The sequence below is a fragment of the Cimex lectularius genome, unplaced genomic scaffold (genome assembly GCF_000648675.2).
Source record: "Cimex lectularius strain Harlan isolate CLEC.00 unplaced genomic scaffold, Clec_2.1 scaffold71, whole genome shotgun sequence".
Lineage (NCBI taxonomy): Eukaryota > Metazoa > Arthropoda > Insecta > Hemiptera > Cimicidae > Cimex > Cimex lectularius.
This window is the reverse complement of record NW_019392655.1, coordinates 189,278-202,503: the sequence shown is the minus strand read 5'-3', so window position 1 is coordinate 202,503 and position 13,226 is coordinate 189,278. Positions and strand designations below refer to the sequence as shown.

General features: G+C 33.4%; 1 protein-coding gene and 1 long non-coding RNA gene across 11 annotated transcripts in view; one reads left to right on the top strand and one right to left on the bottom strand.

Annotated features, from left to right (window-relative positions):
• Window positions 1-13,226, bottom strand: part of LOC106668229 (CCR4-NOT transcription complex subunit 1) — a 27,575-nt gene extending 14,349 nt beyond the window's left edge. For 5 of the 10 annotated variants that reach the window (XR_001340728.1, XM_014396759.2, XM_014396762.2 and 2 more), the window contains exons 1-25: window positions 12,745-13,226; window positions 9,278-9,469; window positions 9,030-9,207; window positions 8,331-8,438; window positions 8,098-8,258; window positions 7,759-8,022; window positions 7,490-7,684; window positions 7,284-7,411; window positions 6,924-7,167; window positions 6,575-6,844; window positions 6,395-6,504; window positions 6,106-6,329; window positions 5,838-6,032; window positions 4,146-4,324; window positions 3,955-4,079; window positions 3,701-3,893; window positions 3,462-3,635; window positions 3,247-3,390; window positions 3,007-3,186; window positions 2,702-2,929; window positions 2,496-2,630; window positions 2,276-2,423; window positions 1,222-1,376; window positions 1,017-1,157; window positions 799-954 (exon numbers count right to left, since the gene is read on the bottom strand). Coding sequence is in view for 9 of the 10 variants with exons in the window: in XM_014396759.2 (XP_014252245.1) it covers window positions 799-954; window positions 1,017-1,157; window positions 1,222-1,376; window positions 2,276-2,423; window positions 2,496-2,630; window positions 2,702-2,929; window positions 3,007-3,186; window positions 3,247-3,390; window positions 3,462-3,635; window positions 3,701-3,893; window positions 3,955-4,079; window positions 4,146-4,324; window positions 5,838-6,032; window positions 6,106-6,329; window positions 6,395-6,504; window positions 6,575-6,844; window positions 6,924-7,167; window positions 7,284-7,411; window positions 7,490-7,684; window positions 7,759-8,022; window positions 8,098-8,258; window positions 8,331-8,438; window positions 9,030-9,207; window positions 9,278-9,469; window positions 12,745-12,846 (4,329 nt within the window). In the remaining variant the exon portion in view is untranslated. The remainder of the gene's footprint in view (window positions 1-798; window positions 955-1,016; window positions 1,158-1,221; window positions 1,377-2,275; window positions 2,424-2,495; window positions 2,631-2,701; window positions 2,930-3,006; window positions 3,187-3,246; window positions 3,391-3,461; window positions 3,636-3,700; window positions 3,894-3,954; window positions 4,080-4,145; window positions 4,325-5,837; window positions 6,033-6,105; window positions 6,330-6,394; window positions 6,505-6,574; window positions 6,845-6,923; window positions 7,168-7,283; window positions 7,412-7,489; window positions 7,685-7,758; window positions 8,023-8,097; window positions 8,259-8,330; window positions 8,439-9,029; window positions 9,208-9,277; window positions 9,470-12,744) is intronic. The other 5 variants (XM_014396761.2, XM_014396763.2, XM_014396760.2 and 2 more) reach the window with 5 other exon arrangements.
• Window positions 5,008-6,192, top strand: LOC112126152. The gene is made up of 2 exons (XR_002909801.1): window positions 5,008-5,080; window positions 5,859-6,192. It is a non-coding gene; the product is annotated as an uncharacterized LOC112126152 (long non-coding RNA).

Sequence of the window (13,226 nt, the reverse complement as noted above, 5' to 3'; positions counted from 1 at the left end):
TTCATTGCTAACTCAGTTTTCAATGACACCAAGACAGACATTTGAATCTTGAAGAACTTTCTTTTGACAGTACCCTTATTTTGTTTATTTTATACAAAATTGGACGTTTTGGTGTCACTGTACAAAATTGCATTTTTTCCCATCTTTTTGTTTATTTTTTAATGCATGAAAATAATGTGAAAATGCATAACTTTTATAGGTTAACACTATTGCATAAACAAACGGGTAAAATATTTTTTTTATAATATGCTTCGTCAAAGTTTTCAATCTCTAATGCCTAGAATTTTCCAAAAAATGGTTTTATGTTCAGCATCTGCTGATTCGTTCTTTTCCAACATTAGCGTATTTCTAACTTCTCATTTCTTAGACTTTCTACAGCTTGGGAACAAAGCAAAACCATGTTTAAAAAAAATAAATAATAATAATAATACCCCTTAAATTCAAGTTTCATCAAGTTCTTACGTTCAAAAGTGGTAATACCACCAACTACCACCACAGAGCACCCAACCAAGTACAAAGGCAATATTTTTTTAAAAAGAAAAGCGAGTTTTTTTTCTTTTCAAACATTAACTTGATGTTGGTCATGATGCATAATGTTTCTAAGAAATTTTTACCATCCAGGAGGGGGGAACTGAATTACTAGGCCACACCAAATGTGTTAAAAAATGTTTTTCACATCATAAGCAACGTGTTTTTTACTTTATTCTTTTTTAGGTCTTTGTTGGATGTTTTGCATGTATTTATTGTATGAAAATCCAGTCTTTACATTTAAACAATAAAAGCTAATTTGAAACTTACATGGAGAGCACTTAGAAAATTTGCTTTAAGATTGTTACTAATAGAAACCAGAAGTTGGTCGCGGCATGTTATCATAGCCATTCCTGCTGCTAAATTTCTGACCATGTGATGTGCGGCAGCTCTCATTCTGGATTCTTCTGGCTCTAGGGCAAAATCCTGCAAAGAATCAAACCGAATTAAACATTAAAATTTGGCATTAAAAAAAAAGATTAAATTACTTTTTTAACAATCTGCTCTGTCGTAGTTACTGCAATTTTAACCGCTCGGTCAACGACAGGATGAATCCACTCTTGGACAGCTCGCTCAAGAGCAGGTCTAATGTATTGTTTCAACTGTGGGTGAGATTGAAGCAGTGGCATCTAAAATTATAAATCAACATTTAATAACACATACGTTCACGATTTAATTATACATGACCAATACCTGTGTATTAATTATAATATGTGGAGCCAAATTGCCGATGTTTGTGACATTGATAGATAAATAATTAAACCTTGGTTCCGGTGGATTGATCGGAGTCAACGTTGGTGTATTGTTTGCAAGCCTGGTTGGAGTCTCTTCATTTGCTGAAGACAAAACTGATAATTAATTTTGTCAATATCATAAACACCAGTGTGCTACACTACTTTCTTTTCTTAATTGACCTTTAATAATTTATCTTACCAAAGAAAAAAAATTATTTCATCCAAGATTTAATTTCATTTTCATATTATTCATTCCGTATGTTTTATTAAAGAAGTAGTTTAAAATAAGGTAAAATTCATTTTCTAACTTTTGAGGCAGTGTCTTTATTTAAATTTAAATTACACACTAACTTACTATCAGTTGAAAACTTGAAATCCTTAAAATATGGCTTGCACAACAATTTTATTAAAAAAATTATATTAATGCTTTATGGATTGTTTTATAATGCAACACTCGTCTCCCATTTTTTATAACATTGTAAAGATTTTATTTATTTATTTATTTGTTTATTAATCTGCACTTTAAATCATGCCAATAAAAAGGCAATGTAAATTATAATTATGTTTGTAGCTTAGTCATTTCTGTTTAGTTTTGTCTGTTGATCTTCTTTGTTTGTTTTTTTATACACACTAATACAGTGAAAAGCTAAAAGGCGTCTGACTAACAAACCAGCAAGTGTAGAGAGACAAAAATGAACAGAAACAACCAAACTAGATTGAGAATCTCGCAATAAATTTTTGCTGATTCCTTTAATATTCGAAAGAATAAATATTGTTCAAATTAATAAAGTAAATTCTTGGCTGTATTTTTTAACTACATGTGCTTATGTAGATTGACTAAAATGCTGTTCTACATTTATTTTATATGAAAACTCATATATAATGAGAGCTAAATTTACAAGTGTAACCTAATTTTACTATTTGTTTCAAGATAAATGAAACTCAAAGGAATGCTGGGTTTATTTACTTTATTATTTCAAGTACAAAGGAAAGGCATATCATGCATATCTTACCGTTGTGAGTAGCCTGCTGAGTGGGAGTTTGAGACGGGGGCAATGGTGTGGTGCTCTGCACTTCCACTTTTGATTTGGGAGGTGAAAGTTGATGTTCAAGATTTTTCAAATTTTCTGGATCTTTCAAATAAATTTTTGGGTGTAGTTCCTATTAATAAAATATTTCTTAGTAAAATAAAAAAATACAATTAAATCAATTTGAATATAATTTTCATCTTACCGAAACATCCAATGACAAATTTTTACACAAAACTTCAATTTCAAATTTTAAGTTAAGTTTTAGGTCTGCTTCTTGATGAAGTTCAGCTAACACATTCATTATTGCCATAGTCCAAGGATTTGGAGGTTTAAAGACCTATTTACAAGCAAATTGTTCAAAAAAAATTGTGTAAAATATTTTTTAAAACAAGCCCAAAGCGTACTTACTTGACTTTTAGAACAAGATTCAAGGACTTTTGCAACAAATGGGACAACATACAACAATTCTTGCTGCCCTTTGCTGTATGCTTCAACAAGAAGAGATTTTAGGTCTAAATCATCGTGAAGAATAGGTTTATTCCTCCCAAGAGTCAACATCCCAAGCCAGTGTCCCAAATTTTTCAGCAATGACCGATCCGAAAAATTAGCAGTGCCTTTATCTGATCTCAACAAAACCTGGAGGGGAAAAAAGAAAAAGTGAAAATTATCGTTTATATAAACACATAAAATTTAAATTTTACTGCTATATTTACCCGTATATTTCTAAATGTCTCTTGTAGAACTAATACATTTAACTCTGGTATTTTAAGTACATCAAGAAAATTAGAGTAGAGGATGTGAAAATTCAATTCAATACTAGCTCTCTTCATAACCAAATATTGTGCCATCCATGCGTAATATTCCTCGCTCACTATTTCTCTCAATTCGTCACACTGCGGGGGTAAAAATATTGTTGTAGCGAAAATCAAACACCAAATATTACAATACTGTACCTTGGTTTGCAAGTTTAACTGACTGAGATTATTAAATATAAATGCAACTTTATCTTGCAATGATTCAGGAGGTGTTACCATTTTGTCTTCTTTCTCTGTAGCTACCAAGAGTGTATCTATGTTCGTGGCATTTGCAATAGAAGGCTACAAATTACATATTTCACATTAGTCGAACAATTCTAGATTACATTACAAGTTGACAATTGTTAACTTACCCGTGATGAAATGACAGATGTTGTGCTCACTTTTGTAGCGACAGTCGTAGTTGTCGTTACTGTTGTCTGGGCTAATGTGTTGTAAGCAGTGGTCACAACAGACGTTCCACCTGGTAGAATTGGTCCTTGTGGACGATTTGGCGGTTCTTCGGATTGTAGGCCGTATTCCAAGTACTAGAAGCAAAACCATTAAAAATAAACTTCACATTAAAACATAAATAAATAGACACAATTTTTACCTCTATTAAATGTGAAGGGAAACGAGAAAAATGTGGTATGCTCATTATATATTCGCAGTAATTGTGATAATCTTTTAATCTAGATTTAAATCTATCTAGAGCCGCAATTCCAAAATAGAACATTTTACTGTCTAGAGGTTTTTTCAAGGCATCCAAGACATATCGAAGAGCCATACCAAGTTCTCTGTAATCTCTGCAACAAAAATTTAAAATTGCAAACTATAAGTTCAACATACAAGCGTTTAGCTACTTACGAGACAAGCCCTCTTTCAATAATCCCTCCAAAAAGCTGGGCAGTAACAAAAAGTTCTTTGTCAGGGTATTGAGGGAAAAATTTATATTCTTCAAAAAGATTCCGAAGCATACAGTAAAAAACATCCTAAAAAAAAAAAACGGTTAGTTTAAATTAAAAACAACGCGTTAAGCCATATAAAATCATACTTACTCTTTCACGTTGTTTTGGCGAGTCCATAAATTTTTTGAGCATATCAAGAACGTCATCAATTGATATTGTAGGATGTGGCGGATGATTGTAAATCCTTTGAAAGTAACTATTTGCCTCATCCTCTATATCTTTTGGAACTGGGAAAGTCATATCACGAAACAAGTTAGTTGATACATTAGCTGAAAATCAATGGTATTTTCTTAATGGAAACTGAAGTGCTTTCATCATGCCACCACTTGAACTGCAATAAACTGTATGCCAAAAGTAACTATCAAAAATGAATTAAAAGATTTTTTTAACAATAAACCTCTTATAAAATTTTAAAGATTGTGCAGTGTTTTGGGTAATAATTTTATTTATTTTAATTACAAGAAATAATTGTACTAAAAGTAAGAAGCCTTACACATACCAACTAACTCCTTTTTCTTCTCAATTGTGGGATAACTTGTTCAATGTCTAACAAGAAATCCCCTTTACGAACGTGTCTAACGAACTTACAGAAATAAATGTAACAAATTATTCTGTCTTCGATTCTGTTTTACAAACATTAAGTAACATTCTTCCAGGAAAAATCCTCTCGGCCCATTATTACATTCAGAATGATATCACGTCTTATTATGAGATAAACTGTCTTTCGAGACAATAAAAAGACAGAAGACTCGAAACATTAACGAAAACAAACTTGCGCGTATCTGGCAATTCGGTGAACACTTTAAGCTCCATAAACAGTAAAAATTGTCTACTTTTTATTATTTTTTTTTGTTTAATAAAAATTTAAATAAAACTGAACAATTGTGATGGCATAAGATTCAAACAAAAAAGAAACAGACATATGTTTTTATTTATTTTTTTAAATTCCCATATGAATTGTTTACATTTTTATCCTCAGTATGTTTAATTAATTCAGTGATTTATTAAATTTGTTAAAGTATTAGGTAAATACAATATTTTTTATAGCTAACTCTTTATACTTATGACTTAAGTCTTTCTAAAACTGAGATCACATGTTAAAAATGTTATTTGTAAAAAAAAAAAAAATTAATTACAAAAATGTTATCTTCCATTAATTTACTTTTTCTTATGATTCTTCCTTCTTGAAGGTGGGATAATAGGTCATCTCAAAAAAACCACAACCAGTTTTTATCCACAACATTTCGGATTTATTTTAATCCTTCCTCAAGTGGTCGTCAGTCATTAATATTTTATAACAATTTATTTTAAAAAAGAGCCAGTGTGGTACTTATTCAGACTAGAAACAAACGTTTTAATATTTTGAACCTGACGCAAAATATTAAAACGTTTGTTTCTAGTCTGAATAAGTACCACACTGGCTCTTTTTTTAAATAAATTGTTATAAAATATTAATGACTGATGACCACTTTTTTTAACCATTGCGTTAACTCACCTGAGGAAGGATTAAAATAAATCCTAAACGTTGTGGATAAAAACTGGTTGTGGTTTTTTGAGATGACCTATTATCCCACCTTCAAGAAGGAAGAATCATAAGATTAACTATTGAGGTCAAAATTAATTTACTTGTCGTTAAACACTATTGTCTAGTTAATAAATATTTTATAAAAACATTTAAAATTTCTCTTTTAAAAAATTAATTAGGTATTATTGCAGTTCATTTAATTAGAGAGGTTGTTTGGCAAAATGAATAGCACTGCACTTGTTACTAATAAAACTTACAAATTTTCGTTTTTTCTAAAGGTTGTTGCTGTTGGGCAAGTTGAAGACGTGCCATAGTTGCTGGCACATTAACTCCCACTTGGGGCACTAAAGATGGGCCAGGTGCTCCAAGTGGCATTATCGGAAAGGCAGGTGACTGAGAGGCTGCCATCAGCCGAGAAGGCGAACCGGGATTTGAAACAAGTTGTCCTAAAGCTAAACAATTTTCATTTGCATGTCTAAAACACTTCAGTAATCGAAAAAGAAATCGGCCGCCGTTTGTAATTACCTGCGGGAAGAGTGAAAGCAGTCGATGTAGTCGCTAGTGACATTCCAGCCAGACCACTATTGAGAGAGTCGACTTGACTAGAATAAACAGATGACTGAGAAAAAGGTTCAAGGCCCCTGTGGGGACGCAAGACTCCAGGTGGGGCTTGACGAGATTTGTTTACAACTACACCGCAAGTAGCAACTGCATTATGTATTGCTTCAGACAAGTCTTGTGAAACATTTCTAAATTGAAAATTAAATTAAAAAAAAAAAAAGTAACAAAAATTATTTTAAAAATAAAAAATTACCCAACACAAGTCTGCAAGCTGAGAATAATTGTACTTAAAGTTTCATGGGGTAACTGTGATTTGGAAATGCTTTCTTCTTTTCCCATTCCTGAAATATGAGGGACTCGTTTCTGTAGGAAATAAAACAGAAATTAATTTCATAAATTTTAATTTTACTTAAAAAAAAAAAAAAAAACATACCTGCAAAAACTTTAATAGTTCTGTTATAAAAGGTTCATCGTGTTCTCTTATTTTATCAGTTAGCCACTTTTCCAATTTAAGATAACCTCTTCTTGATGCAAGACAGGCTAAGTCAATTACAAAAGGATAAGACTGGGCGTTCAACAACAAGGATAGTGCTTTGAGATCTTGAGCTACATCTAAAATCCTTGATAGACGTGACTGGTCGCTATCCCCTCGTAAGTACCAGTCTGCCATTGCATGCATAATCGTTTGTTTTATACAAAATTGCTATTTAAAAATAAATAAATAAATAACATTATTAAAACAATAAAAGAAATCTAAGATTATATTTATTAATCACACTCACACTTGTGTGCCAAGCTTGGTGCAAAATAATGCCGGAGTTAGGATGGTTTCCTAAAAAAATCGGCATAATACTTCCGAGTATTTCAAGACGGAAATTTGACATTTGAAGCGGGACTTGCAGTAGTCCAAGCGCCAGTACATCCGGGCATAATTGAGCAGGAACTTTCAGCAGATCCTGAACATCCGGGAACAAGCCACCTCTCTCTGCTAAATTCAGAACAGTTTCAAGCAGACTCAAGGATCTCCTAAAATTAAAAAACAATAGAATTTATACACCAATGTCTAATATTGGAAATATTTTTAATCCACGGTTTGGGATTAGTACTAATATGAGTATATAAACAACTATTAATTTTATTACCAGTTGGTGACTTCTTTATTTTCTGTTTCTGGTGGAGTTTTCAAAATCTCGACAGGGATGGAGTGGAATGGATAATCCGCCAGACAGAAGATATCCGGATTTTTTAGAATTTGTTGCAGCAAAGAAAGCTGAAATTATTATTTTTTTATTATTCTATTAATTCAGCCTAACTAAAAATTATCATTTAAAGAGGACTTTAATCCTACCTGGGCTGGTGGGTTCTTCCAGGTTCTGTAAATATGATCTACTGGAAACCTTTCACTATGTGGAATGTATGACTGTTGACTCTGAATCCCACTTCTGATCGAATGAATAATTAAATACAAACTGTGCCTGTTTTTGACTATAAATTCTGGGTGATCCAGTTCAAGAAACACATCAGCCCAATTCAATTTTGGATTCTAAAATTTTTTAAATTGTTAAATTACACTGATAATATGTAAATAATTATGATACAAAGAGGGTAAATAATGACCAATTCTTTAGAAGCTTTAATCAGGTTATCTATACTCCAAGGAGAAGGGATGTGCAATGGGTCATTCGACTTTTCTTTTGCCGCTTCGCTCTCTAGCCAGAACTCGACTGCTCGTGATTTGAGCATCATTATAAGAACATGAGCCATATCCGAAGCTTTCAATTCCCTTCCTGCTAGCTGAGCGATGTGTCCCCTGCATCCTTCTACACTATTTGTGAACGTCAAACCTAATTCCCCAACAACATCATCTACACTGCTATCAACCTGAAATAACAACCAAATATGATCAGCATAGCGTTTTGAGAAATGTCAATTTTTAACCATTCGAATTAAACAAACCATATTGTGAGACATGTTGTTTGAATCGTTGAGAAGTTTTTCCATAGAAAGTTCTGAATTGTCAGAATACAACAACGGTGCGAGAACAATAGGAACAAGATCTCGCGGAAAGTCTCGTCTCAAGTTGTGCAAAAATGCCTCTTTTGTTTCTGCAGTGAGGCCTATAAAGCAAAATAACAATAAAATGCATCCGCTGCTAAAAGGATGAAGAAAAAAAAAAAAAAAAGACTAACCAAATAATTCTAATGAATTTAATTTGTGTATTTCGCTGAGAATGATATGCAATACTTCAGGCGATGTATCACTAAGACCACCCTCAGAAACACTACAATTGTTCGAATCTGAAAATAAATTATTTATGTATAAGGAGAAACAACAAACCTGTCAAATTTGATAAAGTATTATTTTTAAAGACTAGATTTGCATGTAAAGAACTTTCCAATTATCAAATAATAATGCTAATTTCATATCACAATGATGATTTTTTACAACTAATTAAAAATTAAATACATATGTTGTTCTGATAAGTTTTGTCTTGTTCTTGAATTTTCATTTTTTTTTAATTTTTTTTTTAAAGATTTAATTTTTTAATTAATTGATTTTAATTTTAATAATTAATTGATTTAATTTTTTTCAACTATGGGGTTCTATGAACAGTCGGGGTAACTGGTGTTTTTTAAAAAAGCCCATTTGTAAATGTGTCTGGTTAAAATTCAGGGCCGCTGGATTCGAACCTGGGACCTTACAATTATGAGCGATGTGTCAATGCTAAACCATTATAAACACCGACGCCCCCTAATAATCTTTAATCGTCATGATAAAATACTTCAAATACAATTTACTAATTTGCATTTCTCTTGATATAAAAGTATATTTTTACACTTATTAATGCATTCATTAAAATTAATGTAAAAAAATAATTAAAAAGTTACCTGAATTTATATATGACCTAATTAACTCAGGTAATTTGATTTTCAAGAACTGAGTAGCTTGGCTAGCCACTTCCGTATTGTGAGAATAAAGCAGTGCTATTCCAAACACCACTTCTTGAATCGGGCTCAATTTGACTGCTTTGCTAAACTGTGGAAGAAGTTGAGTAGTTTTTGGTCCCTAGATAAAACAACAATGTCAATTAATCGATATCTGAATATTGATAAGCTGAAAAAGCACGATTACATACTTTAGTTTCGATCAACTTCTCGAATGCAAAACAAATGCTCGAGACAAACGCCGGCTTTGACAGAAGTGCAGTACACTCTTCCGACAACAGCTGCAGTTGAGGAGACTCTTTGTATGTGACTCCTACTTCAAAATAACAGAAGAGACTACGAAGGTAATGTCTATCTGCTTCGAAGCCGTATTCACGTACCAACTATAACAATTTTGTTTTAATGAATAAGACTTATATTATGAAAACTTTAACACTAAATATAAAATAGGAGAATTACATCATAAACAGGTATTATTAGAAAATGAAACATTAAGTCTACATTATTATCTCTAATATTTTAATATAAAACTGACGATACTAACTAAAGCTCATACTAAACGAATGTGACCAAAAAAATAAATAATTTTAGATAAATAGAGATTCTTTAAATGTTATAGTACTTGTTTTACAAAACTTATTTTTTTTAAAGTAAATGAAAAAAATATATATTTGTAAGATATATCTGAATATCACGCAGATTCGATTAAACAAAATTTAACTAAGTAATGATATTAATTATATTATTCCATTGGCTAATTTTATAAGACCAGTACAAACATTTTACAACAAATTACAAATCAGAGGTTTGCAATTGTCCATGTTAACATGATTAAATCACTCCAGACAAATCAAAAACAAATTGCAATAGACTGATTTACAAGAATAAGAAGAAAATGTTTATTTACAAATACAAGTGTTTAAAAAAATCACAAAAGCAGGTTCCAGCATGAAAAAGCGTTTGACAAAGTATTGTCAAGTAGATCAATTTGTTGTGAAAAAATAATAAACAGACTAATCCTCTAATAGGGTTAATCCAATGTTGCCTTGTCAACAAACCCTTTGCAATGTATGTTAATTTGATCAACGTTAAGGGTAAGAATAAAACATAAACAAAATTAAATAGTATTTCAGTTACTTTTCATAGTCACTTCCTTCTTTTTATTTTCTATCTTAATTCTTATTTTCCATTATTAAAATATTCTTTATTTTGTAATCAAATTAGGAATGTACTCGATAGGAGTAAAAGAAAGAGAGTAAAGAGATATTGAGAGTATGGCCTCTCACAGAAAAGGCGGATTGATTCAATTTTTCCCGGTTGGGTCTAACTAGTTTCCAGTCATGCAAAATTTTTTCTTGCCTGGCTTCAATCCCGGCAAATTATGGAAACAACAAAGGCCAGTATGCTGTTAGAACCGGAGGAACAAGTTCTGCAAGAAAAGAAGCAAAAATGGAGGAAACCCAAAGTAAAATATGGGTTCACCCGTTGTTACAAAATCTGGAATGGACCCTTAGTCACAAATTCCCTCCAAGGTTCATTCCTTTTAATATAGTCCCAATACTTTTCACGCTTCATGTTCAATAATCGTGGGAACAAAGTTCTTCATTGAACGTTCAACATTAAAACTTGCAATGACAATTTTTCTAAGATGGACTCAGTTGATTAACTAGGCGATTGGTGTGAAGGAAGCACTGTCCCGTCCAGAAGAGAATGAATGAGAAAAGATGATTGAGGGCAAAGAGTGTGAAGGAAGAGAGAAAACGAGAGAGAGAGAGAGAGAGAGAGAGAGAGAGAGAGAGAGAGGAAATAGAGAGAGAAAAGATAGAAAGAAAGCATAAAGAGAGAGTGAAGAGAGAAAGAGAGAGTAAAAAAATAAAGAGCGAGAGAGAGCGGAGGCAAGGAGAGGTAATGTGATAGTGCAGAGAGAGAAGGGGGAGAGAGAGAGAGAGAGAGAGAGAGAGAGAGAGAGAGAGAGAGGATAGAGACAGAAAGAAGAGAGAATGTGAATGAAGGCAAGGGGAGAGATAATATATGAGTGAAGATAGTGTGGAGAGAGAGAGAGAGAGAGAGAGAGAGAGAGAGAGAGAGAGAGAGAGAGAGAGAAAGAGGATAGAGACAGAAAGAAGAGAGAATGTGAATGAAGGCAAGGGGAGAGATAATATATGAGTGAAGATAGTGTGGAGAGAGAGAGAGAGAGAGAGAGAGAGAGAGAGAGAGAGAGAGAGAGAGAGAGAGAGGAGAGAAAGTGAGAGTAAAGAGATAAAGAGAGAGTGAAGTGATAAAGAGTGAAAAAGAGAAGATAATGAGGATAAAGAGAGAAAGACAGTGGAGGCAAGGAGAGTTAATGTGTATGTGCAGAAAGAAAGGTAGACAGAGGGAGTGAGGATATCAAGTGAGTGAAAATGAGAATGAAAGAGAGATAGAGAAAGAAAGAGTGAGTGTGAGTGAGAGAGTTAGCGAGTGAGCGTGAGTGTAAGAGAGGAGATGGTGTGGAGAAGGAGAGAGTGAAGAGAGAAAGTTCTCTCTTCAACCTCTCTCACTCTCATACACAAATCATTCACTCTCTTTCTTACACCCACACTCTCTCCTCTCTCTGTATGTGTGTGTGTGTGTGTGTGTGTGTGTGTGTGTGTGTGTGTGTGTGTGTGTGTGTGTGTGAGAGAGTGTGTGACAGTGGAAGAAAAAGAATGCATACAAGTTTGTGATGACAGAGTAGCGAGAAAATGTGAGAAATAGTGAAAAGAGAGGAATGGGAAAAGTGAGTGTAGGAGGTAGGGGGGGGAGAAGATAGGAGAAGACAGGACGATAAAGTTTCATCACAACTTAATATTTTCTTCCATCCCTAAATATTTTCTTAAATCTCTTCACACAATTTTTACGACATGAAACCTTCATAAATCCATCTTTCTTCTGAGGCATCAATACCTCTACAGGAAAAGAGAGAGAGAAAAATCAACCTGGTGTTGAAATCAATGTGGGAAAACGAGTTTTCGTTATTGACCAAAGGAAATGCGATTTTTACCTCGCGCATTAAAGCAGAGTTAAAACAAGAATTTTAGACGGTTATATAACGGCGACGTGAGAATTTACTGAGTCAACTCCTCAGAAACGGCAGGTTTATTTTTCTTAGGGCACATGGGCAGAATGTTCAGGGAGTCGGATACGGCCTTGACTGCCCGATCCGGCAAATGTTATTAAACTACAAAATAAACAAACACAAGAATGGAAATTCTTGTTGTCTGGGAATAAATTAAATACGAAGTAAAAATGATAAAAGGATTCGCCGCGCAATGGGAGAGGGGGCCGAGCTCAGAGGAAAAGCGTCAGGAAAAAGTAAAAGGCTGTACGATAAGCTTCCTTTCGAACATTTTTTGTAAAAAATATGATTAAATTTACAATCCTTCTTTGGGGAAAATGTTGCTAATGCTAGTGTTGTTGATAATTGAAGCTGTTGGTCAATTTTCTTTATTACTCATCAGAGGTGTAATTAAAGCTTGCTCTACAGCGTAAAGCATCTGGAAAGGTTTTGTTACCTTGTTTTGAGTGCTTTTAAACTTGTTTAAAGTGAAAAAATCCCGAGAGAATAATAGTAGAAATAAATTCAAATATGGCAACCGTCGTAATGAGAGGATATGTAAAGGGTGAAGATAAAACTCACCTTCGAGATCTCCTTGACGGAGGCCGTATAATTTTTTTTCGTTAAATTTATAACCAAATAACTTATTTGTGACAAAGTTAAAGTCAACGAGTCCAGGTTCATAGTTCCATGAATACGGCCTCGAAAGCTTCAAACTTGTTTGAAGCTTTCTTCGGTATCCACGAAATGCTTCCCTGGAGGAACTTATCTATTGCGGCGTAAAAACTACATAAATAAAAATTTAAGTCCAACATCGGGCTGAATTGGATATAAACGGGGGTTCAGATTAACATTATAACAAAGGAGAAACTGTACACAGGTAACTTTGCTTTCATTAAAGCCAACTTCGTCACTGTTTTGGCAAATGGCCACTGTTCACTGCGTTCCGAAACCCATTCCGAAAACTCGGTAACACACGTCCGACGAGAAAGGGGCCCAGCGAGGCAGTCATCGGGCCGAAACTGACACGGGGATCGCAACTTGGACTTATTTTGCTTTTGTTT